The sequence below is a fragment of the Euleptes europaea genome, chromosome 12 (assembly GCF_029931775.1).
Source record: "Euleptes europaea isolate rEulEur1 chromosome 12, rEulEur1.hap1, whole genome shotgun sequence".
NCBI classification, from domain to species: Eukaryota; Metazoa; Chordata; class Lepidosauria; order Squamata; family Sphaerodactylidae; genus Euleptes; species Euleptes europaea.
In genome coordinates, this window is record NC_079323.1 from 8,429,518 (window position 1) to 8,446,802 (window position 17,285).

Sequence of the window (17,285 nt, forward strand, 5' to 3'; positions counted from 1 at the left end):
GTTTATCCTGCTAAAAGGGAAAATGCCATGATACTACATGGTATAAATTCAGTCCCTGGTACACCAAGATGTTTTATTGCCTTTCTAGCCAGTTGGGGGGGGGGGGTCATAAAACCCTCTTCATCACAATGGAAAAAATAATCCCAATTTACTTTTCAAACACAGCATTTACATATATGGGGTGCTGAAAAGGATCATTTCATACAGGATAGTATAGTACCCTACACTGAACCAATACAAGCCTGTATTGGTTTTTTCCTCTCTTACTTTTAAACATCTCTCCCAGATATTGCTCCAAGCAAAACTGACCCCGAACCACAGTTTTAGAGGATGTCTATTCAGAAGCTTTTGACTAGGATTAAAATGACTGCTGAAGAAAGGGGACCGTCAGAATATGGTGTGTGGGAATTGTGAATCTTTTCAGAATTATCGCCAAAGGAGCATTACAGTGAAGTTAGTTGTTCAGTGCAGGGCTATACTAAGTCCAATTATTCTGACCCTAATTGATTCCAAGGAACCATGCATGGTCTGTAGTTTGAAACATCAAACCAAATCTTGGTTGTACATTTTGTTTTTTATAAATACATGCATACACTATACACACATGCCCTCAACTCGGGGGGGGGGGGAAGGAAACCAAAGCTGCATAATACAAATCTGTGGTTTTTGAAGTAGGCATTGAAGTAATTCTATCTTCCCATCTGTTTTGGAACCTTTTTTGTCCAGTTATATTTTTTTTAAAACCAGATAAAAAGAACTCACACTCAAATTTGCATCCATTGGCAAATACAATCAAGCCACTACTTTCCTTCAGATGATAAACAGACTACATTTAAAGGGAAGGGGGAAACATTTGATGCTGGTGTGAAGTTTCCTAACTGACTATTAGAAACGATCAGCGTGCCTTGGCTCGAAAAGCATTGCTATGCAACAATCAAGCTCTTTCTTGGAGAGAGAAAAAAACAACAACTTTGCAACCCCAGCAGGAAATAAGTAACTTTTTGCCTTTTGGACTCCCATAGACTCCTGCAACTTAGAAAAGAGTCTCACCTGTACCGGTCGGTACCAGCTGTGAGGGCAGGTACAATCAGACCACCACTCCCCTGCGGCCGCCTTTGCCTTCGTTAAGGTTTTGGGGGGACTTTTCGGCCCCTTGTCCCATGAAGCGCTGCGCTTAGCCTTGGGTTGGCTCAGAGTCGGACCCAAGGGTCCCGAAGCAGGAGCCGGCGATGCCTGCGGCTTATAACAGCGCCCCTGGGAGCCCGGCTGCCAACCACACGCGCAGTGGCTCTCCCTGGGGAGCGCAGGAACACCTCTGGCAGGCTCCATCCCGTCGGACCCCCGGCAGCAGCCGTGCTGCCTAGGGAGATAGGCGGTCATGTCGTGCAGTGGTCTCGTTCCTCTGCCACCCCCTTGCGATCTTCCCCCTTCACTCCTCTCCTCAGCAGATGCAAAAAGTCCTGCTCCGTAGTCCCTTCGAGTACCTTTTGACAGCTGCTCTCAGAGGTGCATCGTGGGAGCCGGGAAGAGGGGAGCTGCACAGCATCATCTGCTGGCGAGTAGCTCTCTGTCAATAGATGACTCAACTCGCAGAGCAACTTGACAGCATCCCTGCTCCAGGCAGAAGCAATCAATGCTCTACACAGCTGGGTTTACAAGCCCTGAACTACAAAACCTCCCCCTGTTGGATTGGGGGGAGAGAGAATCGGAGCATGGGGGTGGGGGGAGGAAAAATAGCCATGTAGGTTTTTTGGCTCCAATTTTGCCGCCGCCTCCCTGCCTCGAAATACGAGCACGCTTTTGCTAAAACGGTTATGCATGGAAGTCTGGGCAACAAAAGCGTTCCCTCTGGGAAGAGCTCAGCTAGCCTAAGATAAACTAATAAACATGGGAGGCTCTGAGAAATCTCTTCCCCCACCACCTCCACCTTGCCCTTGGACAAAATGAGTGGCTCACATCTCAGCTTGGCAAAGACTGAATGTGTGCTTGGAAAGATGCATTACAGTTTTATAAACTCTCCAATCTCCAAACAGAAGGAACACACAGTGGGGATGGAAATATATACATTTCATAAGTTGGGCTCAGTCATGAAACGGAAAACCATATATATCTATATATTTAGAGAGTAAATGTCCTTCTGAGGACTAAATAGGAGCCACCATGGTGTAGTGTTTAAGAGTGGTAGTTTGGAGTAGTAGACTCTGATCTGGAGAACCGGGTTTGATTCCCCACTCCTCCACATGAGCAGCGGATGCTAATCTGGTGAACTGGATTTGTTTCCCCACTCCTACACATGAAGCCACCTGGGTGACGTTGGGCTAGTCACACTCTCTCAGCCCCACCTACCTCACAGGGTGTCTGTTGTGGGGAGGGGAAGGGAAGGTGAGTGTAAGCCGGTTTAGGTCTCGCTTAAGTGGCAGAGAAAGTCGGCATATAAAACCAGCTCTTTTCCTCTTCTTTTTCTTTTTCTTCTTCTTTTTCTTCCTCTTCTTCTTCTTCTTCTTCTTCCTCTTCTTCTTCTTCATAGATGGTTTCACATCTCTGAGCAACTCTACACATGTGCCGCAATAGGGGAGGGCTCCCAGACCAAGAGGTGGCTTGCCAACATGAATCAGCTTTAGTTCTTACTTCAGAGGTACAACTGTTGATACACGTACTTTGGCCTGCAGTAAGAAGCTTTGAAGGGTAGGGCCTTTGCACGCAGGAGGTCCCAGGTTCAATCCCTGGCATCTCCAGTCATAAAGGATCAGGCAGAAGGTGATGTGAAAGACCTCTACCTGAAACCACGGAGAGTTGCTGCCAGTCTGAGTAAACAATACTGACCTTGATGGACAGATGGTCTGATTCAGTATAAGGCAGCTTGGTGTGTGCGTTCATGTGTGTGTTCATTGGGTCAAAATGCCACAACGAGGCTGACAGAATGTACAATCCACCGGGATCAAACCTAAGCAGAGGCTGGACAGACACTTGTCAGGCATGCCCTAGGCCAGGGGTGTCGATCTCAATTGTTACAAGGGCCGGATATGACACAAATGTCACTTGGTTGGGCTGGGCCTCAGCTGGCTCGTGGGCTGGATAGGAGCTCTCAAGGGACCGGATCCAGTTCCCAGGCCTTATGCTTGACACCCCTGCTCTAGGCTGATCCTGCATTAAGCAGGGGGTTGGAATAGATGGCCTGTATGGCCTTCCAACTCTATGATTCTATGATTCTAACCAGTTTTAGAAGCTCTCCATTAGAGGCCAACCTGCTTTGGGGTAAAATTCAGAGTACTAAGAGTACTCATTATTGCCTATAAAGGTCAACATAGTCTGTGACTACTATACTTGAAGGATCACCTTCTCGCATTTGATGGACAACGGCTCACATTTCACTCTTCACTCAACGATGAAGTCAGTGTTCCCCACCCAATGCCCTAGAACCACGCAAGCTTTCAAGAGAAAAATGTATCAAATATTCAACAGCATGCATTAAAGCTCTCCAAGCTGATATATTTGAAGTCGTAAAATTGGAGCAATCGCTTTACGTCATTGTTATCAGGCCACGGGGGGTTCTAGGAAAGGAGCCGTGTAACTCTAATCGGGCACAGCGAAGGGTAGGGATGGATGACTCACCTCCCCATAAAGATTTGTGTTCTCCAGTACCTATTTTGCATCCAGGATGGAAGAAAGGTTGAAGGAGCCAGGTATGTTTAGCCTGAAGAGAGGACTGAGAGGTGATATGATAACCATCTTCAAGTACTTGAAGGGCTGTCATATAGAGGAGGGTGCCGAGTTGTTTTCTGTTGCCCCAGAAGGTCGGCCCAGAACCAACGGGTTGAAAGTAAATCAAATGAGTTTCCGTCTAGATGTTAGACGGAAGAGTTTCTAACAGTCAGAGCAGTTCCTCAGTGGAACAGGCTTCCTCGGGAGGTGGTAAGCTCTCCTTCCCTGGAGGTTTTTAAGAAGAGGCTAGATGGCCATCTGTCAGCAATGCTCATTCTATGACCTTAAGCAGATTATGAGAGGGAGGGCATCTTGGTCATCTTCTGGGCATGGAGTAGGGGTCACTAGGGGTGTGGAGGGGGGAGGTAGTTGTGTATTTCCTGCATTGAGCAGGGGGTTGGACTAGATGACCTTGGTGGTCGCTTCCAACTCTATGATTCTATGATTCTGTGATTTTCTTCTTCTTCTGAAATCACACGGAGGCCACTTGTACTGTTGACATTGGCTAGCCACGCATAGAGGCTGAAGGGATTTGACTGGATGGACTCTGGAAGAATTAGGACTGGCTTGACGTGGAAGAGCCACTGCATGCATGGTTGGTCACAACTCCCAAAGGCAGAGTTATAATTAGCATGGGGGTGGAGGGGACAAGAAAGCTTGATTCCAGGAACCAGTTCAATGCTTGGGTATCAGCACAAATGTAGTCCCCGGGAAGCCAAGGAGCTGAAATGACATCCAACCGAGGCAATATTCCTCTCTGAGAGTGCACTATCGGAGGTCAGATCGGTAGGCACCTGAGAAAGAGCCTTTCTTCTCTCTTGCGGAACTCACCGCCAGCCAAATCTGTTTGGCCCTGTTCCTTTTGACCTGCGGTTGACAGGTATCAGAAAGACCTGCTTACTGAGAGCCAACATCTGAGAGAACCAGGTTTGCATTCCCCACTCTGTCAGGGAAACCTGGGCCAGTCACACATTGTAGTGGTTAGGAGCGGTGGAGATCCGGAGATCCGGGTTTGATTCCCCGCTCCTTCGCATATGTGAAGGACTCTGATTTGGTGAACCGAGTTGGTTTCCCCACTCCTCCACATGAAGCCTGCTGGGTGACCTTGGGCCTGTCACAGTTCTCTCCAAACACTCTCAGCCCCACCTACCTCACAAGGTGTCTGTTGTGGGGAGAGGAAGGGAAGGAAGTTGTAAGCTTGTTTGATTCTCCTTAAAAAGGTAGAGAAAGTTGGCATATAAAAACCAACACTTCTTCTTCCTCTTCCTCTTCTCCTCCTCCTCCACATGAGTGATGGACTCTAATCTGGTGAACTAGGTTGGTTTCCCCACTCCTACACAAGAAACCAGCTGGGTGACCTTGGGCTAGTCACAGCTCTCTTAGAGCTCTCTCAGCCTCACCTATCTCACAGGGTGTCTGTTGTAGGGAGAGGAAGGGAAGGTGATTGTATGCCAGTTTGATTCTTCCTTAAGTGGTAGAGAAAGTTGGCATATAAAAACCAATTCTTCTTCTTCTTATTATTATTATTATTATTATTATTCTTGTCTCTTCCACAGACAATGGCCTTTATCCTATCACTCCGCTCAGCCAAGTGTGAAACCTTCCTCCCACCTCCGGAGCCTTCCTCCAGTTTGAATGGCTCCCTCTTCCATATTTACAATATCTCCAAACTGTTCTAGGGTTAGTCAACCAGATTGGGAAGAGGGGGTAGTAGCTCAGGTGCAGAGCACATGCCGCACCTGCTGAAGGTCACTGTTTGGTCCCTGGCATCTCCAACCAACAGATTGTAGGTAACAGATCCGAGAAAGCTGCCGCCGAACAAAGCAGACAACACTGAGCTGGTGGGGAGTACATTGTGATCTCCCTGGATTCTAGGGATTAGAATCATAGACTCATAGAATCACAGAGTTGCAAGGAACTACCAGGGTAAGCAAATAGGATGGGAGGGTGGAACTAGGAATTAAACACATCCTGGCTAGCCCTAAATCCACTAGCTCTGACTCAGTTAGGTTATTAGGCTGTGAGATAAGAGCCTTTTGACTCCTGCCTCTGGCCACACCAGGCTTAAATACCTACAAGAAGAGGAGGGCCAGAAGCTCAGCCCCGATCTCATTCAGCTGCACTCCCCTGCTAGATGAGCCTCTGGCCTGACCAGAGAATCATAGAATCATAGAGTTGGAAGGGACCTCCAAAGTCATCTAGTCCAACCCCCTGCACAATGCTGGAAATTCGGAACTACCTCCCTGCCATACCCCCAGTGACCCCTACTCCATGCCCAGAAGATTGGGGGTGGAACCCTCCAGGATTCCGGGCTAATCTGGCCTGGAGGAAAACTGCTTCCTGGCCCCAAAATGGTGATCAGCATTTCCCTGGGCATGTAAGAGAGGGCCACGAGAGCCAAACACTGACACAACCCTTCCTGTCCTCCCTAAATTCATAGAATCAGTGTTGCTCCCCAGATGATGTTTCAGACTAGGGATTGTTAAACACCTGCCAATTCACCTTTCCATTCAGTTCATCAAAGGCCAACAGGGAGTCCAGTTTTCGTCAGTCATTTGGCTCTTTATAAGCAGCTGGGGCCTGTTCACCAGGATGCTTTTTACATACTCCAACAGTGCCGCACGAGGCAGGTGGGAGCGACCCAGTCCAATAAAGAACAGCTTATCCCCAAATATCTCAAAGCTGAGTACAAGGAAGTGGACACAAATGCGTTGTTCACAATTACCCGGAAAACCTCTCTTAAACATCTTGTGTTGATTTTTAAAAAATCAAAATGGTGCTAGGAAGAAAAAAATGAATCCAAATTACCTATAGAGCATCTCCCCCCCCCCCCAAGCATAACTTGCTGGAAAAGCCAATAATGCAAGGGAAAGTGGAAGACAGTAGGAGAAGTGGAAGACCCAACATGAGATGGATCGACTCCATAAAGGAAGCCACAGCTCTCAGTGTCCAAGAACATAAGAACATAGTATCATAGTGATATAGCTTATAAGGACAAATAAACCTGTGGCTAGATAAGAAGAATAAGAGAAGACGATGAAGTAGACGTAAAGATATAGATAAGCTTGAAATATAATTTGAATGAGAGGTTAAATCAAGTAGTGTAACCATCATTAGCATAATAAGGGTTAAAGCATTATTCGGGGTAAGACACAATGTGGGGGTTGCCCCGGACATGGATCACATTATGTTGATTTGAAACATTTCCCCCTTTTTTCACCCTTTTCTTTTCTGTACCCTACTGAAATTCAATAAAAATTATTTAAAAAGAAAAGAAAAGAACATAAGAACATATGAAAAGCCATGCTGGATCAGACCAAGGTCCATCGAGGCCAGCAGTCTGTTCACACAGTGGCCAACCGTGCCCACAAACAAGATGAGTGCAGCAGCATTGTCCTGCCTGTGTTCAACTGCACCTAAGATAACAGGCATGCTCCTCTGATCCTGGAGACAATAGTTAAGCATCATGACTAGTATCCATTTTGATCTAGTAGCCATGGATAGCCCCCTCCTCCATGAACATGTCCACTCCCCTTTTAAAACCTTCCAAGTTGCCAGCCATCGCCACATCCTGGGGCAGGGAGTTCCACAATTTAACTCTGCGTTGTGTGCAGAACTGAGTGAGGCTGTTAAAGATAGGGCGTTTGGGAGGCCATTAATTCATAGGGTTGCGGTTAAGTTGGAAGAGACAATTCAGGAACCATGCTGAACTATCCCACCCAAAAACTCGCTTAACCCTTTCTTCCCCTTTGAACCCCCGCCCACCCGATAAGCTCTCCTTTGCTACTGCTAAGCATCCCCTCCAAAGGCTCTTTGCAACCAAGAAGGTGCCGTCTGGCTAACATGGAACGCAGCTGCAAGCAGGAGCATCTTGGCGCACAGGGACATGGTGCGCATGCCGTGAACAATGCAAACGAGGCTTGTTAAACCACATTCTTCCCCATGCTAGGCATTCATTATATAACTTAACATTATAATGCTCATGAAAAACTGTCGCGGGCAATAACCGCAACACTTTAACACACATGAATGATAACGGTTAACAATGCATTACAGCATCTATTATGCAGGCCTGCCTGTAGTATGGAGCTTGGAGCTGTTGCGATGCATTACATCCCTCCCCTCCCAAGATTCCATTATACTCCCGATTTGCAAAGCAGAGGTGGAACACAGGGCTGTTGTTCTAAACCACGTGCGGCAATTCTCTTCTGAATTAGCAGATACATCCACTGAGCATCTAACCTGTAGCAGCTGTTAATTGGGCATCTCAAAGGTTGAGCTGGAAACTACAAATTATAACAAAATAATTATGTGTATTACAAGGTGTCCACTATACATTTGTTAAAAACACAGGGCCTGGAATACAGGCTACATATAAAAACATCAGTTACAAAAAACTCATACGGTAGAAAAGAGCAAGAGTCCAGTAGCATCTGAAAGACTAACAAAATTTCTGGCATGAGCCACAGCTCCCTTCTTCAGATACGGCTAGAATGTGAGTCCATAGAATCATAGTATCATAGAGTTGGAAGGGACCACCAGGGTCATCTAGTCCAACCCCCTGCACAATGCAGGAAATTCACAACTACCTCCCTCCACACTCCCAGTGACCCCTACTCCATGCCCAGAAGATGGCCAAGATGCCCTCCCTCTCATCATCTGCCCAAGGTCATAGAATGAGCATTGCTGACAGATGGCCATCTAGCCTCTGCTTAAAAACCTCCAGGGAAGAAGGGCTCACCACCTCCCGAAGAAGCCTGTTCCACTGAGGAACCGCTCTGTTAGAAAATTCTTCCTAATGTCTAGACGGAAACTCTTTTGATTTACTTTCAACCCGTTGGTTCTGTTCCGACCTTCTGGGGCAACAGAAAACAACTCGGCACCCTCCTCTTATATGACAGCCCTTCAAGTACTTGAAGACGGTTATCATATCCCCTCTCAGTCTTCTCCTCTTCAGGCTAAACATATCCAACTCCTTCAACCTTTTCTCATAGGACTTGGTCTCCAGACCCCTCACCATCTTTGTTGCCCTCCTCTGGACATGTTCCAGCTTATCTACATCTTTCTTAAATTGCGGTGCCCAAAACTGAACGCAGTACTCTCGGTGAGGTCTGAGCAGAGTAAAGAGATACCAGCACTTCGTGTGATCCATCTATCCTTAAATAGAGAAGAGGATAGATGGATAGAGGCACTTTCCACCATCGCCATACATGGTGATGTCCTGACCTGGATAGTCCAGGCTAGCTCAATCTTGTCAGATCTTAGAAGCTAAGTAAGGTCAGTCCTGGTGAGTACCTGGATGGGAGACCACCAAGGAAGTCCAGGGTCACTACAGAGTGGCAGGCAGTGGTAAACCGCTTCTGATCGTCTCTTTTTCAAAAACCCTACGGGGTTGCTATAAGTCGGCTGTGACCTGACAGCACTTTCCACCCCCATACACAAGTGGTATAGTCCACAGTCCTGTTCCCTTTATAAGAGTGCTGTCCTGAACTATTCCCTTACAATGCAGCAATGTTACCTTTCTAGAAATGCAGTGCTGAAGAATCCTCTTTCATATATTCGGCGGAAGGACAGAAGCGTGGGAACCTTTCCTGACCTCTAAAGGCAGGCCATTCTACAAGGTGGAGGGCCCAACAGAATTTCGCCCACGCCTGACATCACACCCCACATAAAACAGAGTCGCTAACCTAGCTCATTTCCAACCAATGACATGCTATGGCCTGTATCCAACCATGCCACTAAGCAAAGTGGGAAGCCTTCCTCAAATCTAAGGAGCTGTTCATCTTCAGCAGCCCTTCAGCAAAACTTCTACTGGAAGGTCATCCAATCCAAGGCAGGATACCACTCAATGGCATTTTCAAAAAATTTGATTCAAATTACAGTAGTTAAGGGCTGACTCCAAAGCACCACGAATGGAGTGAAGCAAGCAGAAAATGGACTTTCCTCATGCCTTGTTCCTGAGCAATGCACCAGATCCTCAAAATTCTGTTCCAAACATTATAGTGGGTCAAATGGGGGTGCAGGGGGAAATTGACAGGTATCAACCTCCCCTCCACCAATGGATAGGGTTGCCAGGTCCCGCCTATCCATTGGCGGGAGGTTTTGGGGAGCGGGGCTAGAGACTGAGTGATAAAGTGGCCACAGAGATGGACGTGACACAATCGTGTTGCGGGCAGGTGCGCACACGTGCAATCCCTCTCCAGAGCAGCCTGGTGGATTGGTGGGCAATTGCCCGCTGAAACCACCGACCTGGCACCCCTACCAATGGCAATGTTGTTATGCCAATGGAAGAGCATCTTTGGTTCCAACCCAACATTTACACATATACTGCACATTGTGACCACAACAAGAATGGCAGCCATGGCCCAACATTGCCATTGAACACGTTGTTCTGACGCTGAACAAATAAGACCCAGTTTTCAATAAATTCATTGCCCTTTGCGGGTCCATTTCAGACTCCCATGCAGTTAGTCCATTTCAGCATCTCCATAACCTGTTGCATCCTTTTTATACAGCGGTCATAAAAAAAGATGAGACTTTAACTGCTTTTCTAGTTTGCTGCTACATTAAATCTGAGCAGCACGTAAGAGACTGGTCAGAAATCTTCTACCAAATTTTTTTACCTTGAAATCTTCAAGGAGATTGGGCCATTGGGGAGTTTATAGCCCATCACACATTTGGACTATGTTATGGGCAGTCCATAATTTTGGCCAACTTCTTTGGCTGGAGGGTGGCATCGACAGCAGCCATTCACTAGCTGAGCTGTTTAAAAAGTGCCGTCCTCTCCACAGCCATAACACTGCTGAAAGGAGTGGGAGACACAATCTTAGAATATTTTGGCAGACACCCATTGACACCATCATAGATGTGGTGTAGTGGCTAGAGTACTGGACTAAGACCTGGAAGACCTGGGTTCAAATCCCTACACTGCCATTTCAACGTTTCATTTTAGAGAGCCAGCGTGGTGTAGTGGTTAAGAGCGGTGGTTTGGAGCTCATGCAGAGGAGTGGGTACTCCAACCCGGTTCTCCAGATCAGAGTCCACCGCTCCAAACCACTGCTCTTAACCACTACCATGTTTCCCCACACCTACATATGAAGCCATCTGGGTGACCTTGGGCTAGTCATATTTCTCAAAGAGCTCTTTCAGCCCCATCTACCTCACAGGGTGTTTGTTGTGGGGAGGGGAAGGGAAGGTGATTGTAAGCCAGTTTGATTCTTCCTTAAGTGGTAGAGAAAGTCGGCATATAAAAACCTACTACTACTATTACTGCTGCTACTACTACTACTTCTTCTTCTTCCCTTTTTTTAATCCAGATTATCTCAAGGACTGAAGGAAGACTACACACAGCATAATTTACAACAAAAAAACATGACGTGACTAATAAATTCCAAACTACAAAAGGTCCAGATGCCAAAGCAGGGTTGGCCAACTCTGGGTTGGGAAATTCCTTGAGATTTGGGGGTGGAGCCTGAGGAAGACAGGGTTTAGGGAGGAGAGGGGCCTCAGAGGGATATAATGTCACAGAGTCCACCCTCAAAACCCTCCATTTTCTTCAGACACATTGATCTCTGTAGTCTGGAGTTCAGTTGTAATCCAACCCATGAACTGGACCACTTCAGCCTTCAGATACGGGGACACCATTTTTAATATTCCCCATTTTTTTAAAAAAAGCCTGCATGTTACAATTCAGGAGTGGATTAACATGTAGTCAACCCATGGCAGTCCTGCCTGAACGAAGGAATGGAGCTGTTAAATACACCACAAGAGAGAGGTTCAAAAATGGGATCTCCTAATTTAAACATTCCATTACATGTCGCGTGAGAAAAGTCTTGCTCGTATTTCTGGATGTGTGAGCAAACAACACAAATGAGGAAGTTATTTCAACATTTCCAAAGTATACTACTTACATGTACGACTGCCTGAGAAAATAACGAGTCAACGGCTTGGCAAATTAGGTCAACTAATTAAGAAGAATTCCATTTCATTTACCGTAATGGAAGCATCGTACCCAGCATGGGATGGAATGCATTTCTGTCTCAATCTGGACTGGGCTCGCATGGCTCTGTGCTCAAACTCTTCATTTAAATAAACGGTTTCATATTGGAGGTCTCTGATAACGTGTTGAACTAAGGCTGACCTGCTGCTGATCGGGCAGCAAATGTCAATTTATTGGCGGTTGAAGGCCTTAAGTCGGGGGAAATGAATGCAAGGTGCTCGTTCATCCTGCCGATCAATTAAAAACAGATCACCCCGGCTGCCTCCTTCCCGGCACCATACACAAACCAAAAATAAACTTCGAGACCAATTGGCTCTGGGCAGAACATGCAGATGGGAAACAAAAACACACATCTGGGGAAATAAATAAATTGTTAATCAAGCTCCGAAAGGAAAAAAGCTAGGAGCAGCTTGGAAGACAAGCCTACACGGAACAGATTTTGCCCCCCAACCAAAAGTGTAAAAAAGATGAAATGCAGCGGAATTATAATAAACCCACTGTAAGCTGCAACTGGAGAAAGAATATTGACACTTCTTTCAGACATTCCAAAAATGTTCTTGTACTGATACAGGAGGAAATTCATAAGCGTGGCAGATTTCAGCCATCACAATCTCAAGGATTTCTACAGAAGGACAGGGTCTGTGCGCACTATCAAGGCCTAGGCGAGGGGCGTCGAGCTCATTTGTTACAAGGGTCGGATATGACATAAATGTCACTTGTGGGGGCCGAGCCATGCCTCGCCAGCCCAGATTGAGAGTGGAGGGGGATGGCTGCCTCGGCTGGCTTGCGGGCCGAATAAGAGCTCTCAAGGGGCCAGATCCGGCCCATGACACCTAGGGTTGCCAACCTCCAGGTAGTGGCTGGAGATCTCCCATGGAGCCAGTGTGGTGTAGTGGTTAAGAGCGGTGGTTTAGAGCGGTGGACTCTGATCTGGAGAACCAGGTTGGATTCCCCACTCCTCCACATGAGTGGCAGAGGTTAATCTGGTGAACTGGATTTGTTTCCCCACTCCTACACATGAAGCCAGCTGGGTGAACTTGAACTGGTCACACTCTCTCAGCCCCACCTACCTCACAGGGTGTCTGTTGTGGGGAGGGGAAGGGAATGTGATTAAACCAATTTCATTCTCCCTTAAGTGGTAGAGAAAGTTGGCATATAAAATCCAACTCTTCTACTGCTACTACTACTACTACTACTACTACTACTACTACTACTACTACTACTACTGATTTCTAGCCGATAGAGAGCAATTCACCTGGAGAAAATGGCCTTTGGCAATTGCCTCTATGGCATTGAAGTCCCTCCCCTCCCCAAACCCCACCCTCCTCAGGCTCCGCCCACAAAATATCCAGGTATTTCCCAACCCAGACCTGACAACCCTATCGACATTCCTGCTCTAGGTGAAAGAGGAACCTTCATGAAGATGGGCCACCCAAAGCAGGGAACCTTTCCTTCCAACAACCAGAGCTTCCAAAGACCAGTGCTCGAACCTGTGGTTTGTATGTTGAGGATCCCAGGTTCATTTTCTGTCATAGAGTGATACCCTTGCTTTGCTGGGATGGCCTCCCAGTATGACAATACAGCTTGGTAATTTCCCATCACTTCAACAATGATCTGCATCTCCTCAAAACTTCAATTTTCTTGGTTCTCCTCAAAACAAACTCCTCTACCACTCTTAACCACTATACAATGCTGGCTCTCAAATACTTAGAATCATAGAATCATAGCATTGGAAGGGGCCATATAGGCCATCTAGCCCCTGCTCAATGCAGGATCAGCCTAGAGCATCCCTGACAAGTGCTTGTCTAGCCTCTGCTTAAAGCAGGGGTGGGGAACCTTTTTTCCACCAAGGGCTATTTGGATATTTATAACATAATTCACAGGCCATACACGCCGGAGTTGTTCCTGCTCCGCATGGTCGGGGCCAGATTCTATAGCCGGCTCTTGCTACTTCCGCCTGCAGGAATGAAATGAGGACACACTGGCTAAGAACTCTCTCCCCGCCCCCCGTCCGTGCATTCTGGCCCTGCCCCCTTTAACCCCTCCATTGTCACCACTTCCACCCCCAGCCCTTTTGTAATACAGAGGGAATACATTTCTCCATGGCCCGGGTAGGAAAGGGTTAACACAGTTTCTTGGGCGGTCCTAGCAGCTCCATAGCTAATGACTCTTCTGCAAGGGGGAAAAGGGTTCCTTTTCTCAACAAAACAAACTCACATCTGCCTTAAACAGAGGCTATTCCTGTCCTGGGGAGGGGGCGGATCAACAGTCTTAGATCCTTCTGAGCTAGAGATCTTCCAGGACCCACGAAGGGCCAGACCAAATGATTTTGCGGGCCTTATACGGCCCCCAGGCCTGATGTTCCCCACCCCGGCTTAAAGACTGCCACTGAGGGGGAGCTCACCACCTCCCTAGGCAGCTGATTCCACTGTCAAACAACTCTTACTGTAAAAAAATTGATCCTAATATCCAGCCGGTACTTTTCTGCCCTCAATTTAAACCCACAATTGCGAGTCCTATCCTCTGCTGCCAACTGGAACAGCTCCCTGCCCTCCTCTAAGTGACAGCCCTCCTCTTGCCAGGGTCAAGGCTGAGAGTGTGCGGCTGACCCAAGGGTCACCCAGAAAGTTGCCATGGCAGAGTGGGGATTTGAACCCGGGTTTACCCAGATCCTAGTGCAAAACTTCACTAAGAGCCAGCGTGGTATAGTGGTTAAGAGTGGTGGTTTGGAGCAGTGGATGCTGATCTGGAGAACCGGGTTTGATTTCCCACTCCTTCACATGAGAGATGGAGGCTAATCTGGTGAACTGGATTTGTTTCCCCACTCCTACGCACGAAGCCAGCTGGGTGACCCTGGGCTAGTCACAGCTCTCTTAGAGCTCTCTCAGCCCCACCTACCTCACAGGGTGTCTGTGGGGTGAGGGGAAGGTGATTGTAAGCCAGTTTGAGTCTCCCTTAAGTGGTAGAGAAAGTCGGCATATAAAAAACAACTCTTCTTCTTCAGAACCTTAACCACTACACCACACTGGCTCTCTTCAGAGAACCTTCGAAGGTGCCTACATCCAGATTGAGACCCCTGGTCCATCCATCACTGCTTTCTTGGCCTAGCCACCCAAGATCCATTCAGAGGAAAAGACACAGGTGCTCCTCTGTCCTTCCAAAAAGGAACTATTAAACTAGCACCAGAATCCTTTTTTTTTAAAGGCTTGACAATCAATTCCATGAGCAAAGCTTTGTGCCTTTCAGTGCCTTTCATCTATTACAGCGGTAACAAGACACAGCGACTTCCCACACTTTCCAATTGAGAGCCTCCCTGGCTGCCGCGAACATGGAAGAATCTGATGAAACGAAAAATTAACATTTCATTTAAGGACAAAAATAGCAATTAAAGGCTGCTCTACCAAAGGATCCTTCATTAAAGATTTAAATTACTCTACCAATAAGCCATTAGTTGGATGAGGACGCCAGCCATCACGAAACTGGAGATAAAAGAAATGGGAAGCTTCGTAAAGGGCGCATCTGATAGAGAAAACTAACTTGAACTTCAGAACTACTGCAGAAGGTACCGCGCAGTTGGCAAAAGTCAATTTTCACTTTTCCTTAGTGATGTGACATCGCTTCTTGAGGGTGCAAACAAAAGAGCCAGGAGGGGTCTTACACAGGCTGAGATTTGAAGATATACAGAGAATCATAGAAGCGTAGAGTTGGAAGAGGCCATACAGGCCATCTAGTCCAACCCCCTGCTCAATGCAGGATCAGCCTGGAGCAACAAGTGTTTGTCCAGCCTAGAGCATCCCAACCTACAGTCTGAGAACCACAGGTTTAGTGGTTTAATCTGGTGATTCAGCACAGATGAAATCTTCTACACTCTCCGAGATACAGATGCCCTTGGGACCATCGCTCACATCACCTATACACATGAAACGATGCGAGCCCTGTTCACCTGTTACAGCGAATGTGCAAATATCCTGAGGATACATGCAAATAAGAACATAAGAAAGGCCATGCTGGATCAGATCAAGGTCCATCAAGTCCAGCAGTCTGTTCCCACAGTGGCCAACCAGGTTCCTCTAGGAAACCCACAAACAAGACAATTGCAGCAGCATCTATCCTGCCTGTGTTCCACAGCACCTAATATAATAGGCATGCTCCTCTGATCCTGGAAATAATAGCTGTGCGTCATTTAGTATCCATTTTTACTAGTAGCCATAAATAGCCCTCTCCTCCATAAACATGTCCACTCCCCTCTTCAAGCCTTCCAAGTTGGCAGCCATCACCACATCCCGGGGCAGGGAGTTCCATAATTTAACTATGTGTTGTGAGAAGAAATACTTCCTTTTATCTGTTTTGAATCTCTCACCCTCCAGCTTCAGCAGATAACCCCGTGTTCTGGTATTAGGAGAGAGGGAAAAAAGCATCTCCCTGTCCACTCTCTCCATACCATGCATCATTTTATAGACCTCTATCATGTCTCTCCTTAACCACCTTCTTTCCAAGCTAAACAGTTTTATGCCTTTCAACCGCTCCTCATAGGGCAGTTGCTCTAGTCCCCTGATCATTTTGGTTGCTCTTTTCTGCCCCTTCTCAAGCTCTGCAATATCCTTTTTGAGGTGCGGTGACCAGAACTGCACACAGTATTCCAAGTGTGGTCTCACCATAGATTTGTACGAGAGATTCCTCCCTAGGCTCTGTCCCCAGGAATTTCCCCAGCTGTAGTTGGTAACCCTACCTTAGAAAGGTATAACACTGCTTAGTACTGCCCTGAGGGTAAGTCACAGCCAGTGGTTCTTGGTCATGAGCAAGCCACCTACAGTTTCTATCAAGTCCAAATCAAATAGTATAAAATCTGCACGTGAATTCCAACTGTTGGCAGCTTCAGAGCAGAAGAGCTCTAGACTGACTGTGGCTCCGAGGCAGCTTCACCTCTCTGCGCGTTGATTTCTGCTCAGCGCTTCTCGTTTGTGCCCGGTTGGCAAGTAGGGAAAGAAATAGACACCTCGTTTCTGAATCAATTAAAATGTATTTAACTGCAGTGCATATAACGAAACGCATGGAGAGTTAGATGTAGGAAACAGTTACGATTGATTTCTCGGTTATGAAAATTAACAGTGTGTCATTGGAGAAATATTGAGATTCCAATCCTTAGGTTACGGATCCGTTATTGTCAATTATCACACATCAGAAGCGAAGCCGAGCAGACGATAATGCAACTTGATTATTCCGAGCCCCGTGCATGCAAGATTTATGGACTTGGACGGGCATCGTTCTGTTTAGGATGGCAAGGGAGAGCGAGAAAAACTGATCTGCATTATAAAGTCGGTTTATTCGGTCGTCTCAACGGTGCTTTTCAGTTGTCAATGAACATGGATATCACAGAATCATAGAATCACAGAGTTGGAGACCAAGCCCTACGAAAAAAGGGAGTTGGGCATGTTCAGTCTGGAGGAGTGTATGTCTGGACCAAGGCCACCCAATAAGCTCCCATTAATGAATGAATTTATTGATATGGTCCTATTTGACCAGCCAAAAGGTGATACAGCAAATTGTCAACTTGATAAAGCTGTAAGACTAATACAAATTACAA

The 17,285-nt window shown here is 46.8% G+C and overlaps 1 protein-coding gene across 10 annotated transcripts in view; it reads right to left on the reverse strand.

Moving 5' to 3' along the window:
• The window catches only part of DLG2 (discs large MAGUK scaffold protein 2), a 970,480-nt gene that overhangs the window by 377,294 nt on the left and 575,901 nt on the right, over positions 1-17,285 (reverse strand). For 6 of the 10 annotated variants that reach the window (XM_056858111.1, XM_056858108.1, XM_056858105.1 and 3 more), the window contains exon 1: positions 1,051-1,380. The exons of the other annotated variants lie outside the window; for them this stretch is intronic. In XM_056858111.1, coding sequence (XP_056714089.1) covers positions 1,051-1,380 — 330 coding nt within the window. Of the gene's footprint in view, positions 1-1,050; positions 1,381-17,285 lie in introns of those variants that run through there. 10 annotated transcript variants of the gene reach the window in all.